The sequence below is a fragment of the Chenopodium quinoa genome, unplaced genomic scaffold, assembly GCF_001683475.1.
Source record: "Chenopodium quinoa cultivar QQ74 unplaced genomic scaffold, ASM168347v1, whole genome shotgun sequence".
Lineage (NCBI taxonomy): Eukaryota > Viridiplantae > Streptophyta > Magnoliopsida > Caryophyllales > Amaranthaceae > Chenopodium > Chenopodium quinoa.
In genome coordinates, this window is record NW_018744845.1 from 555,717 (window position 1) to 578,477 (window position 22,761).

The window sequence follows — 22,761 nt, forward strand, 5'->3', positions numbered from 1 at the left end:
CAAGAGTCACAAGACCCACACTGAGGATTGAAGACAAGTACACTCCCCATGGTCTGTACTCAAATAAGGTTAGTTTAGACTTAAAAGGTCAAGGTTATGTAGATGACATCAATAGTGGCAAAAATGACCTAAAAGACCATAAGAAAAAAAAAATCTTAGACCAATATTATGTCATAAGATTTTTTTAAAAAAAATATCTATGTTTTGTATATGGCACCTGTAATGATTTATCCGGCCTAAAAAACCATACAAAAATTAATAAAAAAGAAAAATAAAAATCAAGGTTCCAACCGCAACTGTAGCAATGTAGGGCCTGTTCTGTTCACCTTATTTTTACTTACCTCAAGAAAAGTAAGTTCAGATAAGATAAGTTCAAGAAAAATAAGTTCTAGTTAGGGTTGACAAGAGTTACCCAAGTTCAAATTACAACTAATAAGGTCTAATAAGGATAATAAGTGAAAATAAGCGAAAATTAGGTAAATAGAGCATGCCCATCCAATCATACATTGTGTTGTGTTACATTGCACAGTTAGCATGTTTCAGCCACTGCAGTGTGAATTAACAGGTTATAAAACTGCAGTTGTAATTTATTACTATCCTCCTCGAAATTCAATGTCAGTCATAGGTTTTTTAAGTATAAGCCGCAGATATCCTTGACCACGATATCCACCTTCTTGCAATGGCATATTTTCCTGTCACATCACCAGTCTTAAAAAAATTGAAAAAAAAAAAAAAAAAACAATGACCTACCTATTACAGTCAATCTCTAGGTAGAAATTAATGAATTCACACTGAGGCATTTCTTTCTTTCTTTCTTCTTTTTACTTTGGGCATGTTTGGACAGCTCAAAAGTGAAATACGCCAAAAACGAATAACTATAAAGAAGAAACTTCTGACTTAGCAGGTTATTAGTCTTCTTTAATCCACCTACAAAATGGTTTATATACCTTAGCCAAAATGCAGTCCCTCAATCAGTGAGTTTCTCTTTGTCTATGTGTTTAAGTGCCACAAAAAGTATATAAATTAATAAAAATAAAATAATCCTTGAAAATATGGAGACAAAAAGAGGGGAGGAGTTCGAATGTAAATTATCTAGTTATTCTACATTTAAATAACTACCCAGAGTAATTTACTGGACACATTTAAACCCTTGAGATTTAATTCACATCGCTTCTCCTAAAGGAAATTTAGCGTCTCATTTCACAATGCAAATACCCAAATACACCCTTATTAATAATTGACATGCCTTTTGTGGTCCCTATCACCTTTTACCCACTTTCTTAATTTCAGTGCCCACCCCACCCCCCAAATATAACAATTTATCTAGAACGGAAGAAGTATAAATTTCACAACAACAAAAAAATATTAATAATTTCAGTGGAGAAAAATAAAAGACCAAACTCAATACTCTTCAACTACTTTATACAATTTCCAATTTAAAAGATTTTTATAGCCTAAACAACCTTTTTTATTTTTGAGGTGATAAGGTTAAAAATGGAAAAACTACCAAATGCATAGGAAAGGTCAAAGGACAATATCTTGAAAATGGACAATATGAAAAACTGCCTTTCCACACAAAAACACATGCAAATTTCAAAGAAAAGGAAACAGTAAAGAGTTCACTCTTAGTCAATGTGGGTGCTCTCTCTTGTCCACGTAAGTTTCCATGTTTGTGCTCACTCTTAGTCCATGTGAGTTTGCACTTTCCACATCCAATCCCTCTTTTTACAACCAACAAACGAGAGAGAGAGAGAGAGAGAGAGAGAACTGGACAAAAGTCAGACAACCATAGAAACAAGTCGCCAACAAAATTCACATCACTGGCTCAAATTAACCTCCCAATAAAAAGCACAGCCACTAAACAAAACATTTGCCTCATTACAGGTTTTGCTACTCAAATCTAGATCTAGTAGCTATTGAATTGTTGTTCCCAACCTTACAATTAACCTATCAAATAAAGACAGAAAGTGACTAGTGTAATTTTGGTGTGACAAATTGGACGATCCAGCTCGCACACCATGAAAATTCATAGACCTTAAAACTCACCAGCCTCTTTTTAATAACTGAGCAGCCACAGAAGAAACCTTTGTTTGAACATAACCTTCAGACGAACTTGCATGCTGCATGACAAAGCACAAACAGAAACTGGAAGAAGGAAGAGAAAAGTAAGTAAAACAAAGGCCAAATTGTTCATCTGAACAAGATACATCAAGGTTAAGCAAAATTTTGCTATTTCAAGGAGGAAATACAATCAACAGTTTTATGACCAACAAGGTCTATTCAAGATGTTTCCTCATAATAAAGCTGTTTGATGATTAAAATAATTAATTATAAAAATTAAATAAACTAAATTAAATTCAAAGCAATGCCATATTCTTTACATAATCAACAAATTTGATAGAATGTTCAGACTTGGTAGTAACATGTCAATGTGTACAAGAAATGAAGTAAGTTAGCTTCAACCCATAAATTCAGACAACTGAACCTGATGCTGTTTATGTTCTGTAAGTCTCATGCTTATGGATTTATGGCAAAAGTTGATTGTCATGGGCCCATCCTAACTGAAAGTAGCATAGTCCAAATTTTAGAGATTTAAAACATATAAAAACCATCCTTGGTCAGAGAAAATTGTGAATGAAAGATTATACTGTAGCATATTGTCTCACTTTGCTGGTGTCTACTATAGCATATTGTAGCATAAAATATTAAAAATGATTTTTCACCATATACCCCTGAGTTTTTTGTTTATTCACCAAATAGCCCTGAGTTGTTACAAATATTCACCATATACCCCTAAACAAGATGAGTGGAATTTTGTTAATTATGCATTGAAACCACCTTAGATCTCTACCCCATCCCTGAAACCACTCCTCTTCTTTCTCCAACCCCCGAAACCACTCCAAATCTCCATAACCATATCCATATGATTGATTTTGAGGATGAGAAAAGGAAATTTGGGGTGGTTTTAGGGGTGGGAAAAAGGAATGTGGGTGGTTTCAGGGGTAGGGGAATATATTTAAGGTGGTTTCGGGTCATAATTAACCCTAATGACTGACGAAGTTAACAAATCATTAGACATCAAGGGTATATGGTGTATTTTTGTAAAAACTTGGGGGTATATGATGAATTTAAAAAAGTTCAGGGTTATATGGTGAATAAACAAAAAACTCAGGGGTATATGGTGAAAAAACCGTTTTAAAAAATTTGCATAATGTACTGTAGCATAAATTATAAAAAATTTGCATGTTCCAGACTTCCAGGTCCAAACTGAAGTGTCAAGTAACCATGGGAGTCACTGAGTCACAATACAAGTACTTTAGAAAAAATTCAAAGTTTCTAGCATACATCAAAATGTTTACAAAAAGCACAAAAACACGACTGGAAAAATGTTTTCGAACTCTAGCACAATCAAAAGTAGTCAAATTGCTAATTCAACAAATAAACTCACTTAATCAAGCTTCCTTTATCCACAGATGTGAGAATCCCCCATTCCCTAAGAGCTGCATCTCGAATTGCAGCAGCAGCCTGAAACCTTGCATTTGCCACTTGAGAATTCTCTGGTGTGAAGGGAAAAAAAGGGAAGTTTAGTATTAGACAAAAAATAAAAAGATAAACTGACAAAAACTTTGGCAAAAACACAGCCATTGCCAAAGCCCAGCCAAGGCTATAGATTATACTTAGTTTTTGGTTTCATTATAGGTGTATCCAGCTTAACAAAAAGGGTGAAAACGTTTGATTAATTATACTAGGTGCATGTAATCCAACTGCCCAATCAACCTTCTTCCATCCATACAATATCCTACAAGACTTTCACAATCACAAGTTCCCAAAAATTCTCCCAGTTTATATTTCCTCTATAGGGTACACCCAAGTAATCGGAAGGGTATTCAAATACCAATTAAACAGCAAGCTCTCCAACAAGTTGAAGACTTAAAATAAGAGATCAATGTTTGATCTTTTGATCTTGAAATCGACTCAATTCCGCAAATTCATGAACACCTTCTAATCCTAAAATAAATAGTATATCATACACATTCATCTGAAAGACAATTACGTTTCCTCTTACTCCCTAAAGTTTTAAATCCCTCCGTAGTACCCTCTAGTCACTCTGTTGCATCCTCTCAAGCAGGCATACTAACCACAATGGTAATAAAATATCACCCTCTTCAAAAGCACATTGGCATTGCAAAATGGTGTTAAATCTGAAAAGAACATCTCCTAACGGGTTATTTAGCACTTTGAAACCTTCATGTGGATCTTATAAACAGTGGTGAGCAAAATGACCTAAACTTACTTAGCCAATCCTTTTCAAGAAAAGAGTGATAAAATTGTAGTTATGATTTTCCCAATAGCAATAACCTAAGGTAACTCAACTAAAATGGCCATTAAAGCATCACATCCCAACCATCCTAGGCCAAGACATCCCAACTATTTCTCCGACCATCCTCCCACTAAATCTTCCTATCTAGGCCAATATCAAAATCTTGTACAATGACAAGATTTCTCTATTAACGGCATCATTATTTTATAATAGGTGAGTCAGTGACAACCTCCCCAAAAAAAAACTCCCTAACTCCTTAAGAACTCATATAAACGGCATCATTATTTTATAATAGGTGAGTCAGTGACAATCATAGTTCTTACTTCTCCTCCCATTTACTACAAATAATGAAATAAGTATACCCCTCTCTCGCCCATTAAACATTCAACATTTCACAACTTCATCTTCAAAGCTCATACTATGTTTTTCTCTCAAAAGCACCTCTTTCACTTCATTCTTAAGATCCATGGCATTAATTCTTTCTTCCTCAAAACATTAATGATCAACCCATGCAATCTCCCTCAAAAGTTAGACCCTTCATTCCCGAGATCCCAAAAACCCTCCTTTATAAATTCATTCTCATAATCATAAATCTTACTCAACCTAGCCTCCTCCAACCATCCAAATTAGAAGCCCACATTTTGAGGAATAGCCTCTTTGATATCGTGTGAAACTATTAACTTGCCCTGTCAACAAAATGGCTGGAAAAGGTACTTCAATAAGATGCAATACAGTTGTCAAGACACTGACATTCAATTCCATCACCAACAAGCATCACAATTCACAAGCATGCTCCTCCATCAAGAAATATATATTATTTCTTTCTACCAAAGAGCTAAACTGGACGGGGGCCAAAAACCAAATATAAATAAATCAACAAAACTTATGCTCACCAAGAATAAATTTGCAAGCTTGATATGGCTGAGGAGATTGACTGAGTGACAAAATAGTAGCCTCGGCGGCAGCAGGATTTACATGCATCTGAAAGAGATGCGAGGAAAGTGGCAACTATAATCATGTTCTATAGAATGAAGCAGTGCGAGGAGATAGTAGAAACACATTTAATCATGTGAGGCATGTACATTTCAGTTCAATCAAACAGCAGTGCATTAGAGAATCAAAACAAAGAGGGGAAATGTTCAATTGAATGTACAATTCCAAATTCTAATCAAACCAAAAATGGCATGAGCTTAGGCACTCAGTGCATAGTCGGAAAAATTTAGGCGAAAACAAAATTACAAACTATACTAACAATTCATACTCCAAACAAATACACAAAAAAAATGGGGATAACAAAAATCAGGCGAAAACAATGTTACAGATCATAACACAAAAATCCAATTACAATAATGCCAATAACAATTAGTACTCTACAAACAAAATGGGGGTGACAAAATTCAGTCGAAAACCGATATTACATATTAAACAGAGCTCCAAATTTCAAACTAAACTAAATTCACAAAAATAGCAGTAAAAGAAAAACCTGAATTGAACTGCAAGCAAGTTCAATAGTACGCATGATAGATTGAAGGCGACCCAAATCATTGCCATTATCTCCTTGCATACTTCAAAATTTGAATACCTTAACAAAAAAAAAAATTATTGAAGATTCAAATTCGATAAATTGTACGATGTAGGAATAAAATAAAAATGGTAGATGAACTAACCAATGATTGCAAAGAAATTGAAGAAATTAAAGAAGAAGAGTGAGCCGCTTCTAACGGCCGTGCGGTGGTACTATAATTGAAACAGTAGGCCGTGTTTGAAGCTCGAAGTGTTAAGACGACGATTTCCGGCGAGTGTTGGTTGCGTCTTCGACGGATGGCTTTTTCAGTGTTTTGGGGTTTGTGGTGGTGGTCGTATTTAGAAAGTGATTTAAAATTGGAAATTTTGTTAATTAATACTTCAACAACAGGCTTTGTGAATTATTACCCCTAAAACAAAAAAAATTTAATTAGTACCCCTAATTCACCTAAATAGGACCGATTATTACCCAATTGCACTTTTCGGTGATTTAACTCACCTTATGACGTCATTACTCCGATTAAACCACAGTTCACCCTTTCTGCGCCCGTGGCCTGGACACCCGCGCCCGCGGCTACCTGCAAACAAAGCCACGAAAACCCGCGCCCGCGGCCTTGTGTGCCGCGCCCGGATGACTTGGGAGAGCCCTCTCCAAGGGCGCGACCAGCCTTCTACAAGTTCAAAAGATGAGCTCCAATTCACTCTGTCCGCGCCTGCGGCCTGAACACCCGCGCACGCGGATGACTGGGAAGAGCCCTCCAAGGGCGCGACCAGCCTTCTACAGGTTCAAAAGATAAGCTCCAATTCACCATGTCCGCGCCCGCGGCCTGGACACCCACGCTCGCAGCTCCCTGCAAACAAAGCCACGAATAACTCTAATATAATTAAACTAACTAACCCAAAAAAATAATTAAAAAAAAAAAAAGAAGAAAGAAAAGGTAAATTCCCTCATCTCTCTCTCTCCTGTACTCTTCTTCTTCTGTTCTTCCCTAACAAAACCCATCTAAAACCCAGAATTCATGTTTGTGTTCGCAGTAATGCAATTGCATGCTTAAAATTTGCCCTAATTAACAAAGTTACTTGCTTGTAAACAACATTAGTCGTGTATTGAGCCAAAAATGGGGAAGAATAAAGGAATTGTCATTGGAGGAGAAACGAGAAAGGCCCCTGTAATAGTTGGTTCCAAGTAAGTAAAGTTATTGTCTTTATGCGCTTAACACTATTCAAATCGTTTTGCATAATTGAAATAGACGAGTAATTGGAATACGTGCTTAAACCTAGGTTTGAATTGATTTTCAATTGTATAATTGAGGTAGTTGTTGTTTATGGTGGTACTGTGAAATTACTTGTTTGATGCAATAGAATAGAAAAGTTGAAATGGATTCCTTCTTGTAGCTTGTTGAATGCTTTTAAAATTGTACAGGGTTGTTCAGAAAAAAAATTCCACCCTATATTGGTATTCAAATGTTTTATGGGGGGAATTTTAAGACCAGTAGGAGTGTGGTGTTTTGGAGTGGGGGTGAAATGTTGTTAGAGGCTCAGGTGTCTACAAGGACCATGAGCATTGGGTCTTTAAATAGGCTTGTAGTAGATAGGTTCAAAGTCAAAACTAGGGAGTACAAAATTTGGTACAGAAAATTTGGCAAGAGTTTGAACACTAGGAGAAAGGTGTTGCTTGACCAGTGGGACATTGATAATTTGTTGAAAGGTGTTGGGCAATCAGATGTAATTACTTTGTATGTTGTGTTTGAGTGTGATGAATGGCAAATGTTCAATGCAGGCCATATACAAAGTAATTCAATAATGGTAGTTGGTGCACAAAAAGATGATGTTTGCATTGAAAAAACAGCTCAAAAGATACCCCCACCTCAGAAAAACCCTTCCCCAAAACACCCTCCACTACTAACAGCTAAAATAGAAAGGGGTACCACTTCTTCAAACCCTCACCCAAACCCTTGTAAAGCCTACCTCTTCTCAATCCCACCGGTTCACAAGATCTAAACTACCTGTACTGAGAGGTATCCTTGGCAGTTGACAAGGATACCATGCCACCATGCATATGCTTGTATTTTGTACATGAGAGGGGATTTAGAGGATTATGTGGATGCAACTTATTCAAGGGACAAGTACCTAGCTGCCTATTCCCCTATATTGATGCCTATGCTAGGGCCTAAGCAATGGGAAAAGACCTCTTTCCCTGAGCCCTTTCCACCCTCATTTAAGGTCATGCCACGCAGGCCATCAAAGAAGAAAAGGAAGAAGGAAGTTGGAGAGGATGCTGAGAGGGTTGCTGACCTTGCAGAGAAGGCTGCAAGAATGGGTGGGAAGCCATACAAGTGTTCTAATTGCAAGCAATATGGACATAACATCAAGAGATGAAAGAACCCAACCCTTGACACCTCATCTGAACCCAAGAATAAGGGTAGGAAACCATTCTCTGATGACCCATGGGTGGTGCATAGCAGAGCAATGAGGGCTGCAAGGAAGGGAAAGAGGTCTAAAGACAAGGTACTTGTATATCTCTTTTGGTGTTTTTGGCCCCCCTTACAAAATTTTCTTTCTTAATTTGGTGGTGGATTGTAGGGTAACAACCAGCAGGCAACACAAGCTAAGGTTGGAGAGAGCTCATCCCAAGCATCAACTGTCATAGCAGTAGGGCAGTCACAGCAGCCTAGTAGTCCAACTGATGAAATGATAGGATAGTTGTTTGTTTAGGTTCAAAGTACAACTGTTATTTAGTGTGTTTGGTGTAAGGCTTCAACATTTAGCCAATTTAAGTCCTATTTTGTAGTACAATTATGGCGTGCATGCCTATTTTGCCAAGTTATGTTATGTTTTGACTATTTATGTTGGTCTTGGCAATTATAGTCAGGCTTTTGTTATTGTGTATTTATAAGTGTCATTTATGACACATTTTAGCCCTTCTTAGTAGTGTATTGATAATTGTTATTTAGGGAGTCGCGGGCGGGGGTGTCTAGGCCGCGGGCGCGGACAGGGTGAATTGGTGCTCATCTTTTGAACCTGTTGAAGGCTGGTCGCGCCCTTGGAGAGGGCTCTCCCCAGTCATCCGCGGGCGCGGGTGTTTAGGCCGCAGGCGCGGACAGGGTGAATTGGAGCTCATCTTTTGAACTTGTAGAAGGCTGGTCGCGCCCTTGGAGAAGGCTCTCCCAAGTCATCCGCGGGCGCGGGTTTTCGTGGCTTTGTTTGCAGGTAGCTTAGCCGCGGGCGCAAGTGTCCAGGCAGCGGGCGTGGAAAGGGAGAACTAAGGTTAAATCGGGTTAATGACGTCATAAGGTGAGTTAATTCACCGAAAAGTGCAATTGGGTAGTAATCGGTCCTATTTAGGTGAATTAGGGGTAGTAATTCACAAAGTCTCTGTTTTTGAGGTAGTAATTAACAAAATTTCCCTTAAAATTTTATGGTTTTAATATGTAGTACATATACAAAGTTAAATGAAAAAAATAAATAAATAAGGGTTCGTTTGACAGTGGTTTTCTGTTTTTTGGTTTTTTGATTTTCAAAATAATATGATACATGTCATATAATGAATAAAAAAATTAGTCAAACTTATTAAAATCCTGATAAATTAGAAAACTGACAAAAAAAAGTGGAAACACCTTTTTCTTGTTTCCTGTTTTTGGTTTTATAAAAAATAGAAAACTAAAAACAAAAAACAATGCCAAACAAGCCCTAAGTTTTGTGTTTTGTATGTGGTCAGTCACATGATGCGACCACATATGTTTATAAAATTTTTTAAAAAAAAATCAAGGGAAAATACAAGTTTCTCGCATGAGTGGGACCCGATTATATTTCCTTTAGTTAATTTGTTTTTAATTAAAAGTCACGACACACATTGTTGGAGTCTTCTTGCATAGGAGAGAGAAAGACAAAAGCCATTAATGGAGGTATACCTTTTGTATGCATCGGATGTACAGTAAAACATCCAAATATTCACACGTGTCTTTTGAGCACTTGCTATCATTACTCTCCTCACTCAGTTCTCTCACTCTGTTTAACCAATTTTTTTGAAATTAACCACAAATATTGCCATTAATTCAACCTTGAATATGTCGTCATAAACCAAATATTTACAAAACCAACAAACTCTATTCAATTTATGTAATAAGAAAACCTATTCATGGGTTTTCCAAAAATTTCGATGTCATTTGCTCAAATTGCTTCATTAATGGTAAATTGATTGTAAATTTGTTATAACTAACAATAATTTATAATTCTGGAAATCTGAAGTTTTTTTCACATTGAATTTGCATTTTTGCTCCAAATTATTGGGGTATTTCGTACAAATTTGATACCAAATACAGATCATGCTTTACTTATTGCTAATTGTTCGAATCTCTGGACATACTTCAGCAGCAACAAAAAATAATAGAGCAAATAAATATGATCTTAGACCGTCTACATTTCCTGTCATTAATAAAAGGAATCACATAAGTTACCCTTTTAATCACATAAGTTACCTTTAAACTCACAAAAGTTACCCATAAAATCACATAACTTACCTTTAAACTCACAAAAGTCACCCATAAAATCACATAAGTGACCTTTTGACTCACAAAAGTTACCCATAAAATCACTTAAGTTAACTTTTTACTCCCAAAAGTTACCCATAAAATCACACAAGTTACCCAATAACTCACAAATAATACTTGTAATTTCACAAAAATTGACCTTTTAAAACACTGAAAAATCAACAAAACTAATAAAAAAATATGAACAAAAAAAATAAAAAATAAACAGATCACAAATAAATTCAGAAAATATAAGTTCAATTTCGTCGTTCGAATTAGTAGAAATTAAAAATGCAATTGTCTTCTTCTTTCAATGCTTAACTTTCACTATTTTAATCAAAACTTTTTAAAAAAACTTAAAATAGGAAATGATAATAGAAAAATACATGAACATACCTCGAAGTTGATTAAAATGAAAAGATAAAGATTAAAACAGCAAGATCAATATAAATCAATGAAGAAAAAAGAGGAAGAAGGATAATAAAGTGTGCCCTGTTTCTTGTAAAAAAAAAAAGGAAGAAGGAGAGAGAAAAAGAAGAGTAGAGGAGAGAGGAAAAGAAAAAGAAGGAGAGAGAGAAAAAATTATCCATATAATTATTATAATATTACCATGAAAGAAGAGAGAGAGAAAGGAAGGTTGTAAATTGTATGGAGTAAATAGAAACTGAAAAAAGAGTTGCTCACACGTGTAAGAGAGCCCCAGTTGCTTAAGTTGGGCTGATTTACATTAATGTTACTGTGCGTCCGATTTTTTTAAATTTTTGTGTTAATGGAGAAATTTCACACGAGCAAGTACTACGTGTTTTTCCTTGCTTTTTTTTGCTTGCTTCACCATTAATGGAGAAAATTATATAATACTCCATCTTTGCTGCCATTATAGACTTTAATTAATTTACTTGCTTCACCATTAATGGAGAAATCTCACGAGCAAAGGAAAATTCGGCTTTATTGGAGAAATCAATGGAGGAGGGAAAACTCTCATACCCTTTTAGGATTAACCATGCCATTAATCCCTTTTATCTTAGGTTTTTTGTTTGAAAAGGTAATACCGATGTTGATGGTCAATGAAAATGTTGAGGTCGTTGGTCGGTAGTGAAGTCGAAGTTAGGGGACGAAGGTGAGTGGGAGAACGAAAGGCGTTGAAGAAGATGAAGCTAAGGGCGGATAGGATGATGAAGGTGAATAGCTTGGTCTTCTAAGGCCATTAAATGGACAACACAGTTACACAAATGTTATGGGTCATTATGTACGACCGTTGATCGACGTTGACGACTAAGACCAAGATACACAAGACCAAGTCAAGATGGTTACTAGTGTTTCCTGAATTCGTGGAAGGAATATTTGCCATGCACCAAGAATAAGTCATGAAAGATGTTATGATTTATGTGCACCTCAAATTAGTCCAAGTTCATCGGAAGACCTAATCAAAGAACTAACCGTCACTCCTACTTTCACGAAGGACACCCCCCCACTACTCTCCAACAACCTACCTAAATACCTTATAAATAGAAACACTTTTCTCTCACAAAGACCAATCCATTCCCACGTATAACATGTTCACTATGTAATTCCATACTACTCTTCATAAGCAAAAAAACCTTCTTTCTAGTTTCTACCTTTTATTATTAATTCTAATCCCACGGTTAACATGATCCACCTAAACCTCTCGCTAAAAGAATTCTCATTGAACTACTATATTTTATCCCTCAAATACACCTACAAGTATATGTTCCTACAAACCATGCTACGCCAAGAACTTTGTCCCATCTAATTAGCACATATATTCTTTTATACTATGCTCTTGTATATTTACGTCAAATATACAATGTAAATGTAATTAGCTTTATGTCCGTATTATAGTGGATTGGTGGACTCATAGCCACCCTGCGGTTTTTACCCATCTTCATCTGGGTTTTCCGCGTTACCACATCGTGTCTTCCCTCTCTCTCTTTATTTTCCGTCATTTACTTTTTGCATTTTCTTTCATTAAATAATCTTAGAGTCTTTTCTGTTCACCTTATTTTCACTTATTTCAGGTTTAATAAGTTCAAATAAGTTCAGATAAGAGTTAATAAGTTCAGGGTTAATAAGTTCTAAATTAATGTTCTTCTCCACTTATTATATTTATATATAATATTACTAATCAAGATCGCTTTTCACCTTCTTTTTTTCTTTTTCTTTTTTTTTAAATCATTTTTTCATATAAGAATAAAGTAACGTTTGCATAAAAAAAATAATAAATAAATAAATTAAAGTAACGTTATAATCAAAAGTTATGATAAGACTAACATGTCAATCATGTAAATTTTGCTTAAACAAAAGTCAAGCAAATAAACAAATTTACTTTTTTTGTAAAAAAAAAAACAAAAAACAAAGGGAAATTAATATTGATTAATGATAATGAAAGTCAAATCAACAAAAAAACCAAAGGAAGGTTTTTACTATTTCTAAACTATAAAATAGTAGTATCGTTAACCGTCAAGTTTTTACTTTTCCTAAGCTATAGAATAGTGCTTTTAGTTTCAGTTACCAGTAATATATATATATATATATATATATATATATATATGTATATATATATATATGTATATATATATATATGTATATATATATATATATATGTATATATATAGTCGAATAATAGGAACTAAAAACTAACGTGGACCGTCAGATCTAAGGAATGAGGCGCACGATTATCTAACGACCCAAATTCATTCAGACATTTCAAGTGTCATTTTCTCTCTCTCTCCTCCGCCATTTTTAACTGCTCAAAATCTTCGAAAAACCGCCATAACCGCCATTTTCAACTGCTTAATTACGCTATATAAGCATAATTCAAGTTCTATCATCTACATTTCTTCAGTTTCGGAACAAAAATCGCGAAAATTAGCAAAAATTGGCGAAAATTAGGTATTACTTCGAAACTTTGAAGTTCATACTCTTTCGTCTAATTTTGTTGCAATTTCTTACTTATTTTTGTGTTTTTTGCTTGAATTTGTTGAATTTGAAGTAGTAGAAGTTGAATTGGAGTAGTTCGAAGTTTAATTTTTGTGTTTTGAAGTTCAATTTGCTTGATATTCAGGTATTTTCGGAATTTTGTTTGTTTTTGTTCCAATTTCGTTTGATTTACTTTTAATTTTTGGTTATATTTGTTGTAATTTAGTTTACAATTGATTAGAAGTTAATTCGAAGTTGAATCAAAGGTTTTTTTTGTTTTTATTAATTTTTTTTACAAATTTTGCCATAAATTTAGAATAGTTTGTTTTTTTTTTTCAAATTTTGGTATAAATTTATATCAAATTTTTGTAAAGAATATTGATAAAAATTTAGATCTATTTATTTTTACGAATTTGAGTAATTTTTGTTCTACTGCTACTAATTTTGACTCATTTTAGTTAATTTTTGAGTAATTGTTGATAATAGTTAAAAGAAATCAAATAAAAGTTGATATAAAATAATTAAAAGTGAATAAAATAAAATTATTAATTTGGAGTAGTTTCCTTTGAGTTTCAGTAGTTTCCTTTAATTTTGAGTGGTTTATTTTTACAAGTAGATAGAAATTGGCTAAAAGTAACTTTAAATTGATTAAAAGTTAATAAATTATTGTATGATCTATAGCTATTATGGCTTGTGTATAAATCAAGAAATTGATGTGGTTGAAATGAGGATTGGTTTTTTGTTTCGAAATGTTGCATGTGTATAAATCATTTGTTGCTGTTATTATAATAACAAGAGTTAATTTGAAAGTATCTATATCAGGCAGTATAAAACCATCAAGTATAAATCGAGAAAGTATGATTCATTTTTGTTTTGTATTGCATGCAGATTAAAATGACGAAAAGTCCAAAGAAAAATGTTGCAAAAAAACCTCCAACACAACCTGATGCAGCAAAGAAACCTCAAAAGGAAGATCCTGCAGGGAAAAAAGCTCCTACAACACAGAAAATATCTCCAAAGAAACCTACAAATTCAAAGAAATCTCCAATTAAAGGTATATTATCTTGAAGTAAAATATTCAATTTATAAAGTGATGAGTCTATTTTATATATATTTTTATTCCCCGTTCCATGATCATATTTGTGTTTGTTTGAGCTCTACGGAGCCATTTTTATTACTAATATACGTTTTCTAATGTTTTTATAGAGTTGGTATTATTTTGTAGGAATCTGCAGATTTATGACGATTTCAGAGCTTATTGAGCCACTACAAAGTATTAGAATCGAAACGTATTTTATGATCGTATATTTAAAGCCCAAGACCGAGTTAAAGAAATTTAGCTTAGTGAATAAGGGCTCGATTAGAGAAGAGAAAGGTCCACATTATTGTTATGGATTAACAGACCAAGCACTATAGAGAAGTTGGACTCAAGTCAAGAAAATCCAAGTTTCAAAACCCAAGAATCATAGAAGCCCAGCTCGCAGCTCAAGCTAACCGGGCACGACCGGACGAGGCCTGGCCCGGTCGGGCGGATATTAGCACAGGCTCCTTGCTATTTGGGCTATTTTGATTTGGGCTTAATGTTTAATTTAGCTTTAATTTAGGATGATTGTTATGGATGATGGTAGCAGTAATGACTAATGATGGTAGCTTTAATTTACTAATGATGATGATTTAGGATGATTGTTATTTTAATTGTTATTTGGGCTATTTTAATTTGGGCTTAATGTTTAATTTACTAATGATGATTAGCAGTAATGATGATTGTTATTTGGGCTATTTTAATTTGGGCTTAATGTTTAATTTACTAATGATGATGATTTAGGATGATTGTTATGGTAGCTTTAATTTATGCAAAGGTCCACATTATTGTTATGGATGATGGTAGCAGTAATGACTAATGAGATATTAGCAGCAGTATTAATTTAGCTTTAATTTAGGATAATTTTGCATTTAGCTTTGGATTATTTTTAGTTTTATAGTACTTTTATTGTTTATGGGATTTGTGGGCTCTTTGCCTCTTCCTATTTAAGAGTAGTACTAGTTTAACGGAGGTTAGCTTACTCTTGCTTTCTTTTAGTTTTAGCTTAGGTGGTTTTAGTTTAATTAGATAATTTTAGCTTTTTGTTCTTTTAATAGTTTTGTTTAGTTTTTCATGAGTAATATCCTTTTAGATTTCATCACTTAGATTCCGGAACTTTATAGTTTTCATTGCTTTAGTTTCATTAATACTTTTGTTTTGCTTTTATTTAATTCATTGCTTTTAATGATACTTTGTTTAATTGTTTTATGTAGTTTAGATTTAATTATGTGTGAGTAGTTTATTTCTAGGGTTGCGGGGATCCAGGAATAATATGAAGGGATGATTTATTATTGTTGATTGTTAGTGTCTTAGATTAATTTCCTATTGATTGATTTACTTAGATTAGCGCTGGTTTAATTATATGAGTCACGCAATATTGATTCGAGATTCGACAGATGAGAATTGATGTTAAGGCTTAGTTTCAATAGGCAGGTTAATTTATAAATGGTTAAGTCAAGATTCGAGAAATGCGATTTAATACCGCTAAGCTAAATTGTGTGATTATAATACGTAGCAAAAGCCCTTAATAATCTGGTTAATTTATGCATTGATAATTGATTGTTGTCTTTCATCCCGAAATATTATTTATCGGTAACCCTATGCCCTAGGCTTTATTTTATTGATATTCACTTAATTTTATTTGCTTATTTTAATTAGTTCTCTTAGATTAATTCATACCAATCTTATTTGTTACTTGATAATTTAGATTATAATAATTTATTGGGAATAAAAGAACATTGTTTCCTGTGGATTCGACCTTACTTCCCTATATGTTTTAGTTAGTGGTTTTAGGAATTACTTTTGATTAGGTGATACGACTTAAGCCTGTCATAAAGTAAATAGAAACAATTATAAAGTAAACCATTTACCTTTATAAGTCTATGCTATCACTATAAATATTATAATGCATACAATTACATGATTGAATATAAAAAGTAAATGATAAGTTTAATAAAGTAAGTAAAAATACTTATAAAATAAATATATATGTATTTAAAGTTATTTAACATATTTTGTATTTATATACTCCTTGTTAAACTCATTGTTAAACTTAACTGTATTAGGTGCTAAACTTCAAAGGATTTCAAAAAAGCAAATACTAATAAATAGAAGGCTTAAGGAACTAGAACCTTCAGAAGGTTTATAAAAGTTTATTGTATTAGGTTCTAAAGTTAGATTGATATGTTGTGAATTAGGTTGTTTGTTCTTGAATATTTTAATTTTAAAAGTAAATGTTTTAATTAATATCTTCTAGGTTAACAAAATATAGGAACCAAAAAAAGAACAAAAGCTGAAGTTAAAGATAGCAATTACGAACAAGAAGAAGATAACAATGAAGAATCTGATGGATCATCAGAAGAAGACAGAAAAAATACAAAAGCTCATTTAAAGAAGAAAATGAAGCTTGACAGTTCAGATAAAGAGGTATAAGAAGTTATAGAGGTTAAAGAAGGAAATGAAAATGATGATGGTAATCTGGACATCAAGAAAACACACTGTAGACCCAATGCAGTATTTGATATTATCAAGGACTTCAGTGAGAGACAGAGATTAGATGTTATAAGTGTTGGATTTGGAGGCTTGCTTGAACTAAAACTGACAAAAGTTTTAACAAAAATGCTTCCATGGCTTTGTCATCATTTCAATGAAAAAAGTTGTATGCTCAAGATTGACATGATGAAGGAGTTCTCTGTAAGTTCCTATGATGTTCAAGATGTTTTCTTGCTTCCAAATGTAATAGAGAACAAGTTGTGTAATCCCCCATATTTTTCTTAGTAAATAATAATTATATATTTTTACGTATACGATTATTTTTAATAATTTTATATGTATATAAAAATATTTTGGAAAGAATTCATAAAATAAAAACAATAACTTATATTTCAATAGCATTCTACTCACTTTGGGCTATGATTACCATTCTAATTCTACAAAAAGATAAAAGAGCCCAAACCCTCATTTTTCTAATTAAGTAAACTTCTCTAAAAAACCCTCATACTGCTCCCCCTTATTACTCCCTTTCCCTTGCTTCCCTGCCTCATTCACGAAACACAAAAAAAAAAAAAAAAAAACTCACCTGCGCTGCTGCTCCACCACTGCCCAGCCTGCTGCCGCCGCCTGCCCTCAGCCGCAATCCACCACCGCAGCACCGTCGGGCACCAACCGGTTTCCCCTCACTTCCCTTCTCTTCTATCTTCCTCTTTTCTTGTTTAATTTCTTAAAGATTTAATCTTTATATGTTATTGATTTGATTATGCATATACATGATGAATATTGCAAATTTATTGAGTTATGTTGCGAATTTGTTGAGTTTATGATATACTAAGCACATGATTAATTTCAGATTTTATTAGCTACGAAATTAGGGTTCAAAAATCGTGATTTTTGCAAAATATAGACTTAAACCATGGATAATTGACTTAAATAATTACCTTATATTTAAACATGGTTCTACCTTTAATTTTCGATGGTTATATGTAATTTTCAGATTTTCAGAAAAGCTGATTTTGGGTTTAAACGTTGATTTTTCATGATTTTGGGCATAAAACATGAATGCTTGATTTAATTACTTACCTTGTGCTTAATTATGATCCTAACCTTGATTTTTGATGAGTATAATAATTTTCAGATTTTTAAGATAACTGAATTTTTGGGCTCAAAGCAGGAAGATTAAATTATTTAATTATAGTATGTATAAAATTATGTTTAAATTCAATTACCTTGATTATAAACTAAATTTCAGATTTCAAATTACGTATATGCTAGGGTTTAAGTTGCGAAATTTGAAAGTTTAATTGGGTATTTATGAATATAATCGAATTCTATTCCAAGTTTAGATATTTATATCCCTATATTCCACTACTAAACTAAAATTTCAGATTTTAACCCCAACTTTAAGTAGCTTTAAATCATGGTTTTATGATGGATTTTCAAGTTCTCAACATACTAACGTGCTATAACGATTATTTCAAATGAAAATGTTTATGCGGTTGTTTTGTAACTTTAAACTAAATTTTCAGATTTATAATTTTACTTTAAAGTGCTGAATTTTTATGCTATAAGCTATACTTATATGATTTTAGCATATAAACTCATAGTTCAAGTACTAAATTATTAACTTTGGCTATTGGGAATAATTTAAGAGCATTATTTCAATGATTTAAAGGATTTTTAAAATAGTTTAGTATTGCTGTAAAATAGTTTGCTTGGGTATTAATTGAGCTATTGTTGTTTTGTTTAGGAGAGGATTTCATAGAAGGTGACTTTTAGCCTTAAAGTGGCCAACCAATTTGTGTACTCAAGGTACGTACAAGAATACGAAGAACCTTGATTTTAGGAGCATGCTTAGGACTTGGAAAAACCTAGAATCATGCTAGGGAACTTGTGGATTGGTTGAAATTGTTTGGTAATGAGTTGATTGATGATCAATGTGATGATTGTTTTAATTCATGTATGAGAGATTGAATTGATTTTTTCTTATGAGTACTATTTATCAATACTTTACAAAGAGAGCTTAAAGAAGTAAAGCTACAAGTATACATATGGAATGAATCATTTTAATTACTTATTCATCTGTATTGAAATGAAATGAGTAAAGGAAGAGTTAAAGTCTTATAAGACAAGATTGTGGATATGAGGTACTTTATGCATTTAAGGTGTTTATACACCGAGGTAGTTACAGGATTCAATAATGAATGTTGTTTGTCACTAATAAATTAAGAATTTAATTGGAAACTTGAATGATTTGAATGATTGATGTATGATTGGTTGTGTTGTTTGCATATGAGTCATCACCAAATTTAAACTGGTAAATCACGTAAAGTGCAAGAAGGATGAGCAATAAAACTCTGGATTTGTGCACGTCTAGAGTAATGACAAACAGGGGTTGGGGTTCACGGGGTATTAGCCGTGCACTTTTCAGAGGCCGTCTGATCTACGAGTCTCTTGTTTTAAATTCTTTTAAAATTATAATGAGTTAGATGAGATCTCATACTAGCTATGGCCACAGAGTCGCGCTCGTCTGCCATTGGATGTTTATCAATGTCTTCCGAAAGGAGGCATAGGGCTTTCTTATTTAATGTTCCGGAATGGAGCATAGGGGGACAACCCGGTCTATTGCTTAATCGAATTAAATTAATGAAGTGATCAATATTATTTAGAGAAAATTTGTAATAAATAACAATTGAATCATGTGTTCGAGTCAATAATTATATTGTGAGTGTATGAAATGCTTGATAGTATCATGCTAAGACTTTTTATTATATTTCGTAGCTTGTATGTACTCAGCGTTGCTGATTGCGTGCTTTTGTGTGTTTCTCTTGGTTATGGCCTTCGCCTTCAATGACCCTATAATGATCCAATTCTTACATTTGTAAAATTGGGGAGCAGATTAACCACAGGTTTGAGCGTTGGCTAATCACTTAGTTTATTTTATATCATGGATTGAATTTTTATTTTGGTTCTAATTCCATTTACTTCCTATTTTACTGGATTTTGAATAAGGGTCGTTATGGTTCCAACTTGTAAGACTTTGAGTTTTGACTTCTAGTTTTGAAACTTATATTCTTTTAAAAACTAAGTTAGTTTTCCGCTGCTGATTTCTGAATCTTGCCTTAACGTTTGAACACGTGGCGGTAACACGCCAGTAATTCTCTCACAGGTTATTAAAAGTGTTAACAGGTGATTACAGGTTATACAGGTTATTACAGGTTACTACAGGTTATACAGGTTAATACAGGTTTTAAAGAGAGAATTACTAGGGTGTTACAAGTTGACTTATCAGTTAAGGAAGCAACCTATAGCAAACATCATGATTCAGAATGAGTAGAAGAAGAAGCTAAGAATTGCAGAAAACGATGACATCTTTGTGAATAATTTGGAGAACAAAATAAAGAGCCTAAAGGAAGGAGGTGATGATTTTAAAAGGTTCTTTGTGATGTATGTTTGTAGCACATTCTTGGCCCTTGTTGCAAATAGAGTGATAGATTACAAGATAATCAGCTATGCAGACAATGTAAAAGAAATACGTAACATGGATTGGTGTGGTTATGTACTCGATAACTTGTGCAAAGCAGTGGGGAGCTTCAAGAAAAACAAGCATAAGGAATCAAGAACAGGAATCAGTGGATGTGTCCTGATTCTTCAGATTGTGTACTTTCATCACCTTTCATTTAGAGGGCAGCCTGAACCAACACCATTGCCCTTGATAAAAAAATTGGACAGATGAGAAAGTAAGAAAAAGAATTTCAAGTGAAGCAAAAACATCATTTGGTCAAGGAGAAATCCAGAAAGATGTATATCCGGTTTGTAGAAAAGGAGGTCAACAATCATACTTAGGTGATGTTATTGAGACTGCATATAGGAATTTTGCTAACAGAGAGAGAAGATTAGTTTCTTTCAACCTTCCAGATGGTGTTATGACAGACAGTGAGATATATGAGGTTGTACATGATGTGAGTATTTTTTCTAGCTTGCAAAGATTTCTTGTTTATTGACTTGTTAGGTTTTTTTGTATTAACTTTTTGTATTATTCTATTTACTTTAAACTGAAATGCCTTTACTTTGATCTCATGCTTTTCTTTGGGAGTTTGATATATTGTTATTTCGTTTTGAATATGTACTTTGGTATGTATTTTGCTTTTCTTTGGCTGCAGCTGCTGCCCTGCCAAGGCTGCTGCTGCAGCTGCTTCCCTGCCAAGGCTGCTGCTGCAGCTGCTTCCCTGCCAAGGCTACTGCTGCAGCTATTGCCTTGCTATGGCTTGCTGCTGCTATGCTACTTCTCCTATGCTGCTTGTTGTTGCAATGCTAGTTCTGCTCTGCCTCTTGCTGCTGCTATGCTACTTTTGCTAGAACATTGCTGCTTGCTATGTGTTTGTTAGGCTTTAAGTAAAATTGCATTGTTTGATCTTTTAGGTTATCTCATTTTTGTGTTGCCTGATATTTTGATCGTTTTACTTGACATCTTTTGTTGTGTGAAATGTTTTTTTAATTGCCTGATATATTTTTATTGTTGTCTTATATTTTTCTTATACTGTGTGATAAGATTTTTTTGTTGGCTTGTATATGGTGATATTGATGGATGATATATGTATTGTGTTGCCTTATATAATCACATTGATGGCTTATATGATGATATTGATGGCCGACATATTTATTGTGTTGCCTTGTATAATCATTATGATTGTTTAAATTTAAGAGGCTGATTTTTTTTATATTTGCCGATATGTTCTTTTAGTTTGCTTATATGATTTATTTGTCTGGCTGGTATGTTTTTGATAATAAATTTTTGTTTGCTGATTTTGTTTTTTATTTGGTTGATATGATTTGTTTTATTTGTTAATATACTCTATTTGTTGGCTTACATCTTTTTTAAGTTGGCTGAAATCTTAAATGCTATAAGCTGAAATGTTATCTTTGCTAGCTTATATGGATTTTATGTTGGCTGATTTGTTATCTTAGTTAGCTTATATGATTTATTTGGCTAGCTGATACGTTTTTATATATATTATTTGTTGTTTGAATAGTTTTTTATTTGGCTTATATGGTCTTTTTTATTTGTTGATATACTCTATTTGTTGGCTGACATCTTTTTCAAGTTGGCTGGAATCTCAAATGCTATAAGCTTAAATGTTATCTTTGCTTGCTTATATGGATTTTATGTTGGCTTGTTATCTTAGTTATCTTATATGATTTATTTGGTTGGCTGATACGTTTTTATATATATTATTTGTTGTTTGAATATTTTTTTATTTGGCTTATATGGTCTTTATTATTTGCTGATATGTTCTATTTGTTGGCTTACATGTTTTTTAAGTTGGCTGAAATCATAACTTGCTAAGCTAAAATGTTATCTTTTTTATATGGATTTTTAGTTGTCTGATATATTATCTTTGTTTGCAGATATGTTTTATTAGTTTGACTGATACGTTTTTAATATATATTTTTTTGTTGGAGATTGGTCACAATTTCATATTTTATATTTATTTGTTCTGCTTCTAGTAGTAATAATGTTTACTAAATGATAAACTAAAAAGTAAATAAAATACAGTGCAAAGTAAACAAATTAACTTTAAAAGTAAATAGTATCATTTATCAAGAGTATTGTAATAATAAATTTTTGTTGTTTATTTGAAGGAAGTTGAAGAAGATCTAATTTAATTGGCTAGATATTCAACACTCTTTTCAATGTTACATGCCGAGCGTATAAACTGCATAACACACAGGATTAAAAAGAATCAATCAAGTGTGTCTGCATCGGAGTCTCAACTATTTTATGAAACACAAAGGCTGATAGAAGACCCTAGAGTGCAAAGGGCTATTGATGAAATAGTGAAGATTTACGATGATTTGAGAGATGTATATAATGT

General features: G+C 33.2%; 2 protein-coding genes across 8 annotated transcripts in view; one reads left to right on the top strand and one right to left on the bottom strand.

The window, feature by feature from the left end:
- The window catches only part of LOC110704559 (exportin-4-like), a 33,947-nt gene extending 26,921 nt beyond the window's left edge, over positions 1-7,026 (bottom strand). The window contains exons 1-5 of one of the 6 annotated variants that reach the window (XR_002507973.1): positions 5,989-7,016; positions 5,805-5,903; positions 5,215-5,302; positions 3,449-3,557; positions 2,047-2,145 (exon numbers count right to left, since the gene is read on the bottom strand). Coding sequence is in view for 4 of the 6 variants with exons in the window: in XM_021882365.1 (XP_021738057.1) it covers positions 2,047-2,145; positions 3,449-3,557; positions 5,215-5,302; positions 5,805-5,885 (377 nt within the window). In the remaining 2 variants the exon portion in view is untranslated. Of the gene's footprint in view, positions 1-2,046; positions 2,146-3,448; positions 3,558-5,214; positions 5,303-5,804; positions 5,904-5,988 lie in introns of those variants that run through there. The other 5 variants (XM_021882365.1, XM_021882369.1, XM_021882370.1 and 2 more) reach the window with 5 other exon arrangements.
- A 5,994-nt stretch (positions 7,027-13,020) lies between these two features.
- Positions 13,021-15,558, top strand: LOC110704543. Of its 2 annotated transcripts, XR_002507970.1 has the most exons (3): positions 13,021-13,284; positions 14,200-14,365; positions 14,537-15,558. XR_002507970.1 is itself a non-coding variant. In XM_021882344.1 (2 exons), the coding sequence occupies exons 1-2, from the start codon at positions 14,194-14,196 to the stop codon at positions 14,725-14,727; spliced, it is 363 nt and encodes a 120-aa protein (XP_021738036.1). In that variant the 5' UTR covers positions 13,882-14,193; the 3' UTR covers positions 14,728-15,558. The 2 variants fall into 2 exon arrangements, 1 of the variants encoding a protein (XP_021738036.1); XM_021882344.1 differs by lacking the exon at positions 13,021-13,284 and having other exon boundaries at positions 13,882-14,365.
- Positions 15,559-22,761: the final 7,203 nt, after the last annotated feature.

Excerpts from the sequence above, each read along its gene's own strand:
- LOC110704543 (XM_021882344.1), top strand. The coding sequence starts at position 14,194 with ATGCAGATTAAAATGACGAAAAGTCCAAAGAAAAATGTTGCAAAAAAA. Across the intron at positions 14,366-14,536 it reads AAAGAAATCTCCAATTAAAG|GAATCTGCAGATTTATGACG; the intron begins GTATATTATCTT and ends ATTATTTTGTAG.